The following is a 16,807-nucleotide window of genomic DNA, read 5'->3' as shown; positions in this document are numbered from 1 at the left end:
GGGTTTGTGGTGTATTTTTTGGGGGAGAACGGTAACGGCGCCGTCGCCAGTGCTTTTAGACTAGTTCCCCTACAGGACGCCATCTCCAGTCTTTTCCACGCCGCTCCTTCCCCTTCCCTCATCCACTTACATATCATTGACAAGTTGGCGGCCCAATAATAATCACTTAGACTCGGCAGTGCCAGTCCCCCTCTGTCCCTACTGCGCTGCAGGAACCCCCTCTTTACTCTTGGGGTCTTTCCAGCCCACACAAAGCTCATAATACTCTTGTCCACCTTCTTAAAAAAGGCCTTTGTAATCAGTACAGGGAGGCACTGAAACACAAAAAGAAGCCTCGGAAGGACCACCATTTTAACTGCCTGCACCCTGCCCGCCAATGACAGGGGCGCCATGTCCCACCTCCTAAAGTCCTCTTCCATCTGCTCTACCAGTCGTGCCAAGTTAAGCTAATGCAAGGTTCCCCAGTTCCTGGCCACCTGGATCCCTAAATACCGGAACTCCCTTGTTACCCTCCTCAACGGTAAATCGTCTATTCCCCTGCCCTGTTCCCCGGGGTGCATCACAAACAGTTCACTCTTCCCCATATTCAATTTATATCCTGAAAATTCTCCAAACTCCCCGAGTGTCTGCATTATCTCAGGCATCCCCTCCACTGGGTCCGCGACATACAACAACAAATCATCCGCGTCTTATGACACCCGATGCTCTTCTCCTCCTCCAAGTACCCCCCTCCACTTCCTAGAGCCCCTCAGCGCTATGGCCAGTGGCTCAATTGCCAACGCAAAGAGTAACGGGGACACCCCTGTCTTGTACCCCTATATAGTCGGAAGTGGTCAGATCGTTGCCTATTTGTAATCACACTTGCCACCGGGGCCCTGTACAGGAGCTGAACCCATCTAATGAACCCCTCTCCAAATCCAAATCTCCTCAGTACTTCCCACAGGTAGTCCCACTCCACTCTATCAAATGCTTTCTCTGCATCCATCGCCACCACTATCTCCGCCTCCCTCTCCGGTGGGGGCATCATCATCACCCCCAGCAGCCTCCGTATATTAGCAGTCAATTGCCTCCCTTTAACAAACCCCGTTTGATCATCATGCACCACCCCAGGGACACAGTCCTCTATCCTCGTCGCCATCACCTTGGCGGGGCCTTCCCTGCCTGCACGTTCCCAATTCCTTTTACCACCTCCTCCACCTCAATCTGCGCTCCCAGTCCTGTCATCTCCTGTTCCTCAACCTTCGGGAACTGCAGCTGGTCTAGGAAACGCATCATTCACCCTTTCCCTTCCGGGGGTTGAGCCTTATATAGCCTCTCGTAAAATACCTTAAACACCCCGTTCACCCTCTCCGCTCCCCGTTCCATCTTTCCCTCCTCGTCTCTAACCCCTCCGATCTCTCTCGCCGCCCCCCTCTTCCTAAGTTGTTGGGCCAGCAGCCGGCTCGCCTTCTCTCCATATTCATACTGCACTCCCTGTGCCTTCCTCCATTGTGCCTCCGCCTTACCAGTGGTCAACAAGTCAAAGTCCGTGTGCAATCTCCGTCTTTCCCTGTATAGCCCTTCATCTGGAGCCTCCGCATATTGCCTATCCACCCTCAAAATCTCCCTCAACAATCTCTCCCTTTCTTTACCCTCTTGTTTCCCCTTATGGGCCCTTATGGAGATCAGCTCCCCTCTAACCACCGCCTTCTGCGCCTCCCAGACCACTCCCACCTGGACCTCTCCGAAATCATTAATCTCTAGGTACCTTTCAATACATACCCTCACCCTTACACATACCCCCTCGTCCGCCAACAGTCCCATATCTAATCTCCAGAGTGGGCGCTGTTCCTTTTCCTCTCCTACTTCCAGATCTACCCAATGTGGGGCATGATCTGAAATGGCTATAGCCGGATACTCCGTTCCTGCCATCTTCGGGATCAGCGCCCTTCCCAGGACAAAGAAGTCTATCCGGGAGTACACTCTGTGGACATGGGAGAAGAAGGAAAACTCTTTACTCCTTGGCCTAGTAAATCCCCAGGGATCCACTCCTCCCATCTGCTCCATAAAGCCCTTAAGCACCTTGGCCGCTGCCGGCCTCCTCCCGGTCCTACTGGGTGCCCCTTATCAGTGTGTTTGCTAAACATGATTTCCCTTTCATAAATTCATGTTGACTTTGAAAATTCTACCATTATTTTCAAACTGTCCTGTTATCACATCCATTTGCCTACCACTGACGCTCGTAGTCCAGAAAGATGTAGTGTCCTTGCGTCCCATTGTAGATGGAATCGTTCCATGGTTTCTGCCTCCACTAAGCGATCCAAACCCACTTCATGTTTTGGGCCACACTGTCTGATGAGAAACTGCCCAAGTTCAATCTTAAATTTGTTCTTTCTCCGTTTCACCCCATGGATCCTCGTCTGATTCTCAGTTTTTATCTAGTTCTCAATTTCAGGAGTGAAGCTTGAACTCACAACTTTATAACTGAGAGGCAAGAACACAACTAGCACTTTAAATCTGTGTTAGTTGATGCAACTTTGGCTCACATTTCACATTCTAGAAGGGTTTTGGTTAGATTGTGGGATGCCGTGCATCCAAAACGGCACTAACAGTCCAGTTACTTCTACAGGAAAGAACATGTATAAACACAAAAAAAACCTTTGCTCTCCCTCCCAGTGTTAACAAAAGAAAAGGAAAACTTACCGTTTTTATAACTTTAGCAGGTGAAGGAGGACCTATATAAAAAAGAAAAGAAAATTCATTACCATCCAGGAAAGCGTCACGTGGCAGAAAAATGGCAAATGGAATTCAGCTCACAGAAGTGCGAGGTGATGATTTTGGGGAAGTCAAATAAGGCAAAGGATTACAAAGGGGCCTGAGAGCGGGCCAGATAGGGTGTTCTTTCAGAGGGTCGGTGCAGACTCGATGGGCCGAATGGCCTCCTTCTGCACTGTAGGGGTTCTATGGTTCTCTCGGAGGATGTTGAGAAGTGCAGAGGAAATGAGGAACCTTGGAGTGAATGCCCACAATCCCTGAAGGTAGGAGGACAGGTTGATAAGGTGGTTAAGAAAGCAAATGGAATTCTTCTCTTTATTAGCCGAGGCACAGAATACAAGAGCATGGAGGAGATGCTGGAACTATATAGAACACTAGTTAGTACTTGAGTTCTGAGTGTTGTTCTGGTCTCCTCATTTAATTTAACTGTACTAAAGAGGGTACAGAGGAGATTTAAGAGGATGTTGCCAGGATTGGAAAATTGCAGCTATAAAGGAAATATTGGACAGGCTGGGGCTGTTCTCCTTGGAACAGAGACATCTGAGGGGAGATTTGAACGAGATGTACAAAATTGTGAGGGGCCTGATAGAGGAGATGAGAATGGCCTATTAATGTTAGCAGAGAGATCAGTGACTAGGGGCATAGATTTAAAACTATTGACAGAAGGTCTGGAGGGGTAGATGAGGAAATAATCTTTCACCCAGAGGGCTGTAGGTGTCTGCAACTTACTGCTTGAAACGGTAATGGAGTTAGAAAGCTTCAACTCATTTTAAAAGTGTCTGGATACACATCTCAAGTGCTGTAGCCTTCAGGGCTACAGACCAAATGCTGGAAAAGTGGGATTAGACTGGGTGGCTGATTTTCTAGCCGGTTCAGACAAAATGGGCCAAGCGGCCTCTTTCTGTGCCATAAAACCTCTATGATTCCAGTTCAGTTCTATGCAGCACAGCTTTCAGAAAACACTAATATGGGCGGCTTTACACAGTGGGGTCAGTGTATTGTTCAAGGTTAGAAGGGCAACAGTGGATCCACAATACTATCTCCCAACACTGCCAACATTATTTCATTCAATGCTGTACGTCATTGGGCTCCAAGACATTTTCCCTCTTTGGACACAAGTGTTGGTTGAAAAGGTCAGATTTGCAATATAACAGAAGAGGAAAGACTGAGAACTGCAATCAGAGCTTAGAGCAAATGTGTAGAATTCACAGCACAGAAGCAGGCCATTTGGTCCATGGTGGTGTTAGTGCTCCACACAATAATAATAATCTTTATTAGCATCACAGGTAGGCTTACAAATTATTATTAACACTGCAATGAAGTTACTGTGAAAATCCCCTAGTCGGGATATTCCGGCGCCTGTTCGGGTACACAGAGGGAGAATTCAGAATGTCCAATTCGCCTAACAAGCACATCTTTCAGGACTTTGTGGGAGGAAACCAGAGCACCCGGAGGAAACCCACGCAGGCACAGGGAGAATGTGCAGACTCCGCACAGGCAGTGACCCAAACCAGGAAATGAACCTGGGTCCCTGGCGCTGTGAAGCAACAGTGCTAACCACCGTGCTGCCCTCAAAGCTTCCTCCCACCCTTCATCTCATCTGCACAGCATAACCTTCTATTCCAACCTCCTCCTGCTCATCCAGCTTCCCCTTAAATGCAGCTACACTATTTTTCTCAACTACTTCCTATAGTAATGAGTTCCACATTCTCACCCACTGGATAAGATGTTTCTTGCTGAATTCCCTATTGGATTTATTAGTTACTTTCATTTTTATGACCACTGATATTGGTCTTGTAACAAGTGGAAACCATTTGCATTAAAAAAAAAAAATCCATTTAAGAGGCAATGTAGTGTGGCCAATCCACCTACCCTGCACATCTTTGGGTTGTGGGGGCGAGACCCACGCAGACACAGGGCGAATGCGCAAACTCCACACAGACAGTGACCCAGAGCTGGGATCAAACCTGGGACCTCAGCGCTGTGAGGCAGCAGGGCTAACCACTGCGCCACCGTGTCACCTGGAAACCATTTTCTCCAAGTCCGACCCTAACAAAGCCTTTCATAATCATAAGATTGCATCAAATCATTTCTCAGCCTGCTTTTTTGTAAAGAACCCCAGCCTGTTTAGTTTTTCCTGGTAGTTGGAACCTCTCTTCTCAGTTCTGCTATCAGCCTTACGGATTTTATTTGCACTTTCCAGTGCCTGAACATCCTTTGTAAAATAAGACGCCAAAAGTACACGGGGACCGAGAGATAAAAATAATTAATGTATAGGTGACAATAGCAAGGTGACAAACCTCCTCTCTGTACCAGCAGCGATATTTCGCTCCCCACAGGCCAGTCCTTTAGGATCTCCACCACCTGGGTGTGGTTCAGTTGTTGCATACTCTGTTGATTTATCTCCTTGATAACATCACCTTTCTGTAGACCTTTGCACCACTGACTGTCCAGGATCATCTTGACTTTCTGTCCGGCTTGCGAGTCCGCGATGGCAAAGCCAAAACCCTTCGGCCCCTTCAGCAGAGGGATGGTCAACACCTCTGGCTGCGAACCAGCCGACGAGGTCATTGAGGATCGATCCTCAGTCAAACCCAAGTAAGGTCCATTTAAACGCTCAACACCGCCACTGCCAGGGACTTCGTTGCCGTTGTGTTCTGGAGGCCCTGGAACTGTCTGTAGGCTCTGGCCAGTGGCAGCTTGCTTCCCTACTATGGGCAGTCCATCCAGGATGGGAGTAGCAGTCACTACGTCGATAGCTGGCACCTGGGTGTCGGTGGGAAGTGGGTAACCGCGACACAGAATCAGCTTCACCGTCTGGTTAATGGGAACGGACTGGAAAAGCTGCACAACATCAGCGTGAGTCTGTCCAAGGACGCAGGTGCTGTTCACATATACTATTACATCACCTGTAGATAAGATTACACAGTGCACACATTAACCATTTGAGTACAGAACCAGAACCACACATACCTAACTTTGAATTTGTTATGGCTGCATTCAAGGCGATGCCAGATCTTTTATCTCCACTAAAATAAATATCTCGGTGATTTATGAATCTGTGGAAACAAATGTGATGTTTGCCCCAGGCACCTGCCAACCCACTAGCACCAGTTTCCAGAGATACTCCAAGCAGTTCTTTGCCCCATTATCACATCCAACTGCACCTACCCACAGGGGTCTCAGGACATCCATCTCACTGAAGCAAGCTCCAGTACCAGCACCTGCCACTATTCCCCCGTGGTTTATTATTCCCCAGTCTCACTCACCCTAGCACCTTCTACCCTGCACCTGGTGTGCTATTGTGGGGGGACATTCTTTGTCAGTGCTACATCTGTAAACGTCCAGTAGCTTTCAATAGAAAACATGTCACTTGCCTGCTAACATGTTCCCATCCTGAGCTGCAGGTCCGTCCTGAATCACATTCTTCACTTGCAGGAACTCATCTGGGCTGTCCCCTCCGATGATTGTGAATCCAAACCCCATGGTGCTCTTCTGCAACGTGGTCCTGATGAGCATACCCTGAAGATGGGAGGGGTCCCGCGTAAACATAGGCCTCTCTGTAGTGGGGAGGGAGGCAGAATAGAGAAACAATTAAAAAATGGTGGCTTGACCCATCAAAACTTCCAATCTATCTGCCACAGTGTCCGGGATGTTCAAAGACACTGGAAGTTTTAAAGTAAACTCTGCTTGTATTGCGACAAGTTTAGAAGGTCGAGAGTGATCTAATCAACCTTTCGGGGATTGGATAGGGTGGAGAGATGAATTATTTCCTCTTATTTTTGGTGATCTGGGACAAGGTGGCATAGCCTTAAAATGAGAGCCAGGCTGTTCAGGGGAGATATCAGAAAAAGCTTCTTCATATAAAGGACAGTGGAAATCTGGAACACACTCTGTAAATGCCAGGGCTCAACTGGAAAATGACAGATTTGTTAGGTAAGGCAATGGACGAACAAAGGCTGGTAAAATGGAGCAGAGACACAGATCACAATCTAACTGAATGGTGGAACGGGTTTGATGGGTTGGGGCAGCAGGAGAGTTACAATGGCAGGGTGTGGGGAGAGACTGAAGAGGCTATTCGAGAGGGAGAGAGGGGGCGAGTGCAAAGGTTGCTCAGGATGACAGTCTACTTCCTGGATTAGCAGTAAGTGGTTAATTTAAAGCAAATATTTGCCAGTATCACTCATTTGTTCCGCCTGAAATATCAGAGATCGCTCGGGGCCCTTAATGTTTACAAAACCACCTTGGGCCTGATACCTCATGTACCTGCACGCCTCACTGCAGTTTCTGTTTGTACAGCGAGGGCTCTTTGGTTGTAAATAGGGCAAGGTTACATATAACGCACAGACATTGGGGGCGGGGAAGTCATTACTACGTGTGTACAGAGGTCAGATGTAAGCAAATAACGCATTTGTAAAGTGAAAGGGAAGAGAGAAGGAAACACGAGATATTACACTGCATTGCCATACTCCCAGGTCCATTCTATGGGCTACTTTGGAAAAAAACAGGACAGAAATGGGAGAGAGATTAACTGAATGGATATGTGCTCTCTGTAGATTTCCAGTTCAGAGGAACATGGGAATAACAAATGTGGCATCAGCAGTAAGTTGATGTTTAACTTCTGTTTTTTGCAGGCAAGTTGTAGCTTTAAACACTGAGGAAATATGTTTGCTCTGAGCAGTTGATATTGGCTGCAGTCGTGAATTAGTTCTGGTGTTGTGTTAGAATGACCCAGAGATGGTGTATTCAAATCCCACTATAGAAAGCTATGAAATCTGCACTGAGTCAATCTGAAGCCAACAGAGTAATAAAAGCAACCAAGAGATCTGGGGCTGAATTCTCTGCCCCACCGTGCCACATTTCTGTTTCACCCCGCCGGCGGGATGCTCAGTTACGCCGGCTGCTCAATGGGGTTTCCCATTGAGGAGCAGCCCCACGCCATCGGGAAACCCCCGAGCTGCCGGCAAAACAGAGCACCCCACCGGCGGAGAATCCAGCCCCTGATGTATTGTCATTAATTTCCAACTGTTGGTTGAGGGATAAATATTGGCCAGGATACTGGGGAGGATTCTGAAGTCTGATGCTCTGCCTGGTATCCCCCAACCAAGACAAAACCTCTGGTGATTTATCTCATTGCTATTTGTGAAAGTTTTGGTGTGTGTCAATGGGCTGTGTTTCCTACTTGACAAAAGCGGTTATATGCCAAGAACTTCCTCGGCTGTGAAGTGCTTTGGGACGTCCTGAGGTGATGAAGCAATGTGTCGAAATGCAAGTTCTCTCTTTTTGAATGTGGGTTCCTGTACCTGGTCGTTGATCTCCATGCACCCCTCGTTGACTGTCCCGCTGAAGAATCAGCTGCTTTTTCCGCTTTGCTTCAATAACAGGATTCTCAAACTGGGTCCTCTGGTTTATGTGGCTGTAGGCAAACAAGAAAGAGGTGGACAGGAGAGAGGGGAAGTTAACTCGGGTCTGAACAGCATTGTGCACCTCCACTACATTCCTCCCCCACCATTAGGGGAGGCGGTGGCATAGTGGTATTGTCACTGGACTAATAATCCAGAGACCCAGAGTCATGCTCTGGGCACCCGGGTTCGAGTCCCACCACTGCAGATGGTGAAATTTGAATTCAGTAAAAACTCAATGAAAACAATTAAAAGTCTAATAATGACCATGAATCGATTGTAGTAAATATCCATCTGGTTCACAAATGTCTTTTAGGGAAGGAAATCTGCCATTCTTACCTGGTCTGGCCTGCATGTGACTCCAGATCCACAGCAATGTGGTGGACTCTTAAAATGCCATTCAGTTCGAGGGCAATTAGGGACAAATGCTGGCCTTGTCTACGATGCCCATATCCCAAGAAAGAATAAAGAAAAATCCCACCCAGAGTGCGTCAGGGACTCAGCTACCTGGGTGGCTTGTACTGGGATTAAATGGTTCTGGATTAAGTTGCAACCAACCAGCATCAACCAAATGTTTATTCGCCTTTTACCAAACAGGCCACTTGGGCAGTTGGGCAAATTGCCAGATGGTGGCTCAGGGTGGTACAATCATGTGTAAGGGATGCGGGGAAGGGTATGTGCAATCGGCAAATTGGAATTATAGAGGGTGTGACAAGGGGAAAAGGAGAAGGGGGGAACAGAAGGGGTTTCTGTTTGTAGCCCGAGGACATAAGATGCAACGAGTGCAATTCAACAGGACGATTTTTATCTAAACACAAAAACCCGAGGGTTGGACATAAATTACTGAACTGGAGAAAATCAGCAGCCATTTATTGACCAACTTGGGCAAATGACACATTCATCCCTTGCAGCAAGCAGCAATGATGGCATAAGAAGAGGAAAACTCCAGCAGAGAATTTGATGTGTAAAACACGGGGACAAACCCAGCTGCGAACAGATCTAGTTTTACCTTTTCTTGTGGGGGATACTTACTCGATGTAGTAGAAACCATAGACTGGATCACTGATCTTTTCCCAACCATATGGAAGCTCTATAATTTGAAAAACGAAAAACATTCCGATCAATACCACAACTTACGAGTAAACTCTGCATTAAGTATAGACAATAGTAACATACTACAGCACACAGAAAGCACACAGCCCAGGCCTTCTGTCTGATGGGAAATGGCTTTTCATTTACACTGCTCTTCCAATCCTGGATTAACTGGAGTTCTTTAATAGGTACTATTTGATCAAAGAGTCAGCTTGTGGAAGCAAACAGTATATGTCATTCCTGACTAATATGGCAGAATCATTGAGGTCACTCATATGGTCAGGAGGGGAAGTGATTACGGATGTTGATTGGTTGGACTTCTGAAAGGCACTTAATAAAAATTCCACATGAGATTATTTGCAAGAATGCGAACTCATGGAATTGGAAGCAAGCCTATGAGATGGACTGTAATTCAGTTTGGAGGTGGGAGACAAAGATTAAAGATAAGGGTTCTGAAGAAATCATATGGACTTGAAACGTCAACTCCGCTTCTCTCTCCACAGATGCTGCCAGACGTGGGTTTTTCCAGCATTTTCTGTTTTTGTTTCAGATTTTCAGCATCCACAGTATTTTGCTTTTATATCAGGGATAAGGGCAATGAATGTTCTCTGACGGACAGGATATGACAAGTGTGTTGCTTCAACTTTTCACCATATGTACTAATAATGGGTGAACGAACAGATTATTCTGCTTGCAAATTATGCTAAACTAGGAGGCGCAGCAAGTAATGTGAATGGGAGGAAGTCAAAAAGGACCATAGACCAAGTATACAGGCAAACTGGGGCTTATGGAGTTCAAGGTGAGATCAGACACTTTAAATCTCAAAGACAATTCAGAAATTCTCTTTAAAAAAAATAAAATAATTTAGAGTACCCAATTATTTTTTCCAATTAAGGGGCAATTTAGCGTGGCCAATTCACCTATCCCGTGCATTTTTTGGGTTGTGGGGGTGAGACCCATGCAGACATGTGGAGAATGTGCAAACAACACACAGTGAGCCCGGGCCGGGATCAAACCCAGTTCCTCAGCGCCATGAGGCAGCAGTGCTAACCATTTCGCCACCGTGACACCCTCAGAAATCTTCTTAATGGTGAGGGACGAGGAGATGTGGAGGAGCAAAGGAATTTGAATGTTGATACACTAAACCACTAAACAGTACTGCGTAGGTTAAGAAAATGAGACCAAAAAAGCTAATGGGATGTTGACCTTTATTTCATGGGAGTTGGAACTTTACTGAGGATGACATTTCAGTGATACAGTCTTGGTCAGGTCCAATCTGGAGCAGTGTTCACTTGATTAGCACATAAGGCAGGTACAAGAGTCTTGGAGAGGGTGCCACGGTGTTACAAATTATAATAGGCATACAGGTTGCATAACTAGGCTTATATTCTCTGGAGTTTAGAAGGTTGAAAGATGATCGAATCAAGGTTTTCAAAATGATTAAGGGAAACCGTGAAACCATGTACCGTATTACTTCTGATGTTCAGCTCAAGGGGCGTCATCTTAAAACTGGAACAGACTATTAAAGAATCATTTTTTTCACATAAAGGCCTGCGGAAATCGAGTTCGCTCTCCAAAGAGCTGTTGAGGTTGGAAGATTAACAAAGATATTCTAGGGCAAGATCACTAGATATTTTAAGGATATCAAGAGATATCGAACAAAAGGGAGGAAAAATGGAGTTAAACTACAGTCAACTGTATTCTAATTGAACGACAGAACAGAATGGGGCGGCATGGTGGTACAGTGGTTAACACTGCTCTCTCACGCATAGGTTAAATTTAACGCGATTGGTGGAACAAATGGAGGAGGACTTCAAGAGATGGGATATGGTATCCCTGTCACTGGCAGGGAGGGTGCAGGCGGTTAAGATGGTGGTCCTCCCGAGATTCCTCTTTGTGTTTCAGTGCCTCCCGGTGGTGATCACGAAGGCTTTTTTCAAAAGGATCGAAAAGAGTATCATGAGTTTTGTGTGGGCCGGGAAGACCCCGAGAGTGAGGAAGGGATTCTTACAGCGTAGTAGGGATAGGGGGGGGCTGGCACTACCGAGCCTAAGTGAGTACTACTGGGCCGCCAATATCTCAATGGTGAGTAAGTGGATGGGAGAAGAGGAGGGAGTGGCGTGGAAGAGATTGGAGGGGGCGTCCTGTAGGGGGACTAGCCTACAAGCTATGGTGACGGCCCCATTGCCGTTCTCACCGAAGAAATACACCACAAGCCCGGTGGTGGTGGCGACTTTGAAAATTTGGGGACAGTGGAGACGGCATAGGGGAAAGACGGGAGCCTTGGTGGGGTCCCCGATAAGAAATAACCATAGGTTTGCCCCGGGGAGAATGGATGGGGGATTTGGAATATGGCAAAGAGCAGGAGTAACGCAACTGAAAGATCTGTTTGTGGATGGGAAGTTCGCAAGTCTGGGAGCGCTGACCGAGAAATATGGGTTGCCCCAAGGGAATGCATTCCGGTATATGCAACTGAGGGCTTTTGCGAGGCAACAGGTGAGGGAATTCCCGCAGCTCCCGACGCATGAGGTGCAGGACAGAGTGATCTCAAAGACATGGGTGGGGGACGGTAAGGTGTCAGATATATATAGGGAAATGAGGGACGAGGGGGAGATTATGGTAGATGAGCTGAAAGGGAAATGGGAAGAAGAGCTGGGGGAGGAGATTGAGGAGGGGCTGTGGGCGGATGCCCTGAGTAGGGTAAACTCATCGTCCTCGTGTGCCAGGCTAAGCCTGATTCAATTTAAGGTGTTACACAGGGCGCATATGACTGGAGCACGGCTCAGTAAATTTTTTGGGGTAGAGGATAGGTGTGCGAGATGCTCGAGAAGCCCAGCGAATCACACCCACATGTTTTGGTCATGTCCGGCACTACAAGGGTTCTGGGTGGGGGTGACAAAGGTGCTTTCGAAAGTAGTGGGGGTCCAGGTCGAACCAAGCTGGGGGTTGGCTATATTTGGGGTTGCACAAGAGCCGGGAGTGCAGGAGGCGAGAGAGGCCGATGTTTTGGCCTTTGCGTCCCTAGTAGCCCGGCGCAGAATACTGTTGATGTGGAAGGAAGCCAAGCCCCCAGGGGTGGAGACCTGGATAAATGACATGGCAGGGTTTATAAAGCTGGAACGGATTAAGTTCGTCCGAAGGGGATCGGCTCAAGGGTTCACCAGGCGGTGGCAACCGTTCGTCAAATACCTCACAGAAAGATAGAGGGAATGGAAAAGAAGAAGGCAGCAGCAGCAGCCCAGAGGGGGGGGGGGGGGGGGGGGGGGGGGGGGGAGGAACCAGAAGGACTCTCAGGGTTGTTAATATATATGTATAATATGTATAGGTCGTTGCTATAAATAATTGTATATTGGACTGTTAAATCATATTTTTGGAGTGTTTATCTGAGACAAGGCAGTTGCCATTTAGTTTTCGTTTTTGTTGTATATTATTTATTCTTTGTTTATAAAACAGGTCATTGTTATTTATACTGTTATATTATTGTGTAAAGGATACACAATGTACTGTGATGGTTGACCAAAAATTTTCAATAAAATATTTTTTTTAAAAAACACTGCTCTCTCACCTTGGCATGCACCCGGGTTCAATTCTGGCCTCGGAATTTGCACTTTCTCCCCGTGTCTGCGCGGGTTTCCTGTGGGTGCTCCGGGTTCCTCCCACAATCCAAAGAAGTGCAAGTTAGGTGGATTGGTAGTGCTAAAATGCCCCTTAGTGTCAAGGGATGTGCAGGTTAGGTGGGGTTATGGAGTTCCAGGGATAGGATGGTGGGGTGCTCTTTCGGAGGGTCCTGCTGACTTGATAGGCCGAATGGCCTCCTTCTGCACTGTAGGGATTCTATGATTCTAACAAGTTTGAATGGCTTAATGCCCTACTTCTGTTCCGATAACAATTGGGCCAGGGCACATATTCAGGCCCCATTTTCAAGTCATCCATTCTGCTGTGTCTTTATATTTCCATTATGAACTTCAATAGAATCATAGAAATGCCTACAGAACAGACATGGGTGGAACATGTAAACTCCACAGTTACCCAAGGCCAGAGTTCAACCCAGGTCCCTAGAGCTGTGCAACAACAGTGCTAACCACTGTGTCACCATCCTTATTTACAATTCAAAATGCATATGAAAATTGTTATATCATAATTACAGCTATGACGCTGCTGTACACGCATTGGCAAGAGGATTGGACTGACAGGAGTGGCAAGTTTACATAGGCAGTTCAAATTATAATATGTGGACATTGCAACTTAAATGATTGTTGAAGGGCTGTTCAGAGATGAGACCTCTTAAAACTGAATAGTTAGGATGACACTAGAGTAGTTCTACATAAGTTAGTTTATTAAGGATTGAGATTAATCATAGAAAGTATACCCAGTAATCATTATTAACCATTAAACCTGTATTTTAGGACATAGCAGTGATAATCATACAGGCTCTGGCTACAAGCAGTGGCCACAATGCATGATGGGATTTAGGCTAGCTAACTTGCCCATGTTTTTGAGACACACGAGATGTATGGTCAGCAGATTACATAGTGGACTTGGTAAACAAGTTTCATCAGTGGCCCCAATATCCTCTGAAATAATCCATGGAGTAAAGAGGAAGCCAGTTCTGGATTCCTGCCCCTGGATGGACAATGAGTGGACAGGATCTGACTGCGATATCAGGATGGGAATGTCTGGGAAAAACAACTTAAAATGGACACAGGTTTTGGTAAACAACAGGTGACAGGATGGGGTTAAATCATGGGCTGGTCACAATTTTACTGGATAGTTTGAACATGACAGCTTCAAGGATTGGATGAAGTCCAACTGGGTGGGCTATTGATTTTTGGAAATCGTACAATTGATGTGTTTTTATCAGTGTTTAGTAGATCGATCTTGGCATTATCCAGGTCACTCTCGCGTGTGCATGAAACCAAGCTTGGGGTAATAAAGCCGTTTTAACCAGGTTGCGTGTCTGCTCTGTTTATTAAGCTACGGCCGAACAATGAGGGAGGAACCACACGTAAAGGCTGGCTCAATATTCAGGCCTTGGAAAACGCTCCTCCAATTGTGATTGGAGAAAAATCAAAGGCAACATAAGGGAAAACTTCATGTAGCGATGATTACAGTCTGGAATGCACTGCTCAAAAGGGTGGAAGAGATGGATTCAATTGCAGTTTTCCAGAGGAAACTGGATAATGACTGGAAGGGGAAAAAATGCAGACTTACAGTGAGAAGGCAGGAGCGTGGGGTGAGCTTAAATTGCTCTCGCAGAGACCCAGCACAGACTTGATGGGCTGAATGGTCTCCTCTGTGCTGGAATCATTGAGAGGGGAAGGTAGTACTATAATAATCTTTGTCACAAGTAGGCTTACATTAACAATGAAGTTACTGTGAAAAGCCCCAGTCGCCAAATTCTGGCGCGTGTTCGGGTACACAGGGAGAATTCAGAATGTCCAACTTACCTTACAGCATGTCTTTTGGGACTTGTGAGGGGAAACCGGAGCACCCGGAGGAAACCCACGCACACACAGGGAGAACGTGCAGACTTTGCACGGACAGTGACCCAAACCGGGAATCGAACATGGGACCCTGGAGCTGTGAAGCAACAGTGCTAACCACTGTGCCGCCCACACTGGTAGATGAGTGGTCTTTGAGCATTTTTGAAAATGTAAGCATGCATTTATCAAACTTCAGATGTTACTTTTTACTTATTCATTTTTACGGCCATGTGCTGGCTAAGTCAACTTTTGTTGTCCATCCTGAATTGCCCTCGAGAAGGTTGGGGCGAATTACCTTCTTGAACTGCTGGAGTGCATGTGGTGTAGTTCCAGGATTTTGCCCCAGCGACAGTGAATGAATGGCGATATATTTCCAAGTCAGGATGGTGAATGACTTGGAGGGCAACTTCCAAGTGGTGGGGTTCCCAGGTATCTACTGCTCTTGTCCTTCTGGATGGTAGTGGTCGTGGGTTTGGAATGTGCTGCCTAAGGGCCTTGGTGAGCTCCTGTAGTGCATTTTGTAGATGGTACACACTGCTTCTACTGTGAGTCGGTGGTGGAGGGAGTGAATGTTTGTGGAAGGAGTGCCAATCAAGCGGACTGCTTTGCCCTAAGATTTTATTGAGCTTCTTAAGTGTTGTTGGAGCTGCATTCATCCAGGCAAGATGGGAGTATTCCATCACATTCCTGTCTTGTGCCTTGTAGGGCAGACTTTGGGGAGTCAGAAGGCCAGTTACTCGGCGTAGGATTCCCAGCATCCGACCTCTTGTTGCCATGATATTTACAGCTAGCCCAGTTCAGTTTCTGATAACGGTAAGCCCACAGGATGTTGATAGTGGTAATGCCATTGAAGAGGCGATGGTTTCTCTCATTGGAGGTAGCCATTGCCTGGCATTTGTGTGACGCAAATGTTACTTGCCACTTGTGAGACCAAGCCTGGTTATTGTCCAGGTATTGCTGCATTGGCACTGGAACTGCTTCAATGTCAACACGCCGCAAATGGTGAACATTGTGCAATCATCAGCAAACATCTCCACATCTGGCTTCACCTTGGAAGGTCACAGGTGAAGCAGCTGAAGATGGTTGGGCTTAGGACACTACCCGGAGGAATTTCTGCAGAGATGTCCCAGGACTAAGATGACTGATCTCCAAAAAACATACCCATCTTCCTTTGTGCCAGGTATGACTCCAACCGGTGAAGAGTTTCCCCCCCCCGATTCCCATTGACTCCAGTTTTGCTCAGGCTCCTTGATGTCATACTCTATCAAATGCTGCCTTGATGTCAAGGGCAGCCACTTTCACCTCACCTCTGGAGTTCAGCTATTTTGTCCATGTTTGAACCACGGCTGTAATGATGTCAGGAGCTAACCATATTTCCAAATCTGTCACACCTATGGTGATAAAATAAGCAGCCTGATGATCTGGTTCTAGCCCGAGAAATCCAGCGATGGAGTTCACTGAATTCAATAAATCTCTTAATTTGTAAAAACCTAAATGGTTCCCTGATGTCCTTCAAGAAAGTAAAATTGCACCCCTACCCTGTCTGGCCTATATGCAAATCAGATCCCACATTTAACAGCTGCCTAGTGATGTACAATAAATGCAGCCTTGCCAGAATCACCTGCTTCCAGAGAACAAATTCTGAAAATCTCTTACTGACTTGAGCATCTGCCAAAACCCATCAGCCTCTAAAAGACTTGAGGAAAGCACAACAATTACACTTCAAGGCCTTAAGAGACACAGAGCTACGGACAGCCAATACATTACACAGTGCAGTTATATACTCTGAAATGGTGAGAAAGAATGACCTTGATAAACAGTAAGCAGTTCATTAGGGAAATCCACCAGTACCAATGAAGAGAACGCGACAAGGCTTCCACAATCCTTTAATACTTTCCCGGTTGCCAAGCTTGCGGTCTCTAACCCTTGAGAAAGGTAGGCAAGACAGAAATGGAGGACCAAGCACAGCCTGCCTGTTGGGCTCCAACACCTCTTGGCCAGACAGGTACACTCCATTCTTTATAATCAGCGGCATGGTAGCACTGGTTAGCACTGTTGCTTCACAGCAACCGGGAC

General features: G+C 46.7%; 1 protein-coding gene across 5 annotated transcripts in view; it reads right to left on the bottom strand.

Annotated features, from left to right (window-relative positions):
- magi3a (membrane associated guanylate kinase, WW and PDZ domain containing 3a) overlaps positions 1-16,807 on the bottom strand; it is a 140,552-nt gene that overhangs the window by 30,651 nt on the left and 93,094 nt on the right. For all 5 annotated transcript variants that reach the window (XM_072480177.1, XM_072480178.1, XM_072480179.1 and 2 more), the window contains 5 exons: positions 9,189-9,246; positions 8,058-8,170; positions 6,132-6,314; positions 5,055-5,663; positions 2,683-2,714 (listed from right to left, as the gene is read on the bottom strand). In XM_072480177.1, coding sequence (XP_072336278.1) covers positions 2,683-2,714; positions 5,055-5,663; positions 6,132-6,314; positions 8,058-8,170; positions 9,189-9,246 — 995 coding nt within the window. The remainder of the gene's footprint in view (positions 1-2,682; positions 2,715-5,054; positions 5,664-6,131; positions 6,315-8,057; positions 8,171-9,188; positions 9,247-16,807) is intronic.

Source organism: Scyliorhinus torazame, chromosome 17, assembly GCF_047496885.1.
Source record: "Scyliorhinus torazame isolate Kashiwa2021f chromosome 17, sScyTor2.1, whole genome shotgun sequence".
Taxonomy (NCBI): domain Eukaryota; kingdom Metazoa; phylum Chordata; class Chondrichthyes; order Carcharhiniformes; family Scyliorhinidae; genus Scyliorhinus; species Scyliorhinus torazame.
Note: the sequence above shows the minus strand (reverse complement) of the source record. Positions and strands in the feature narration are given on the sequence as shown.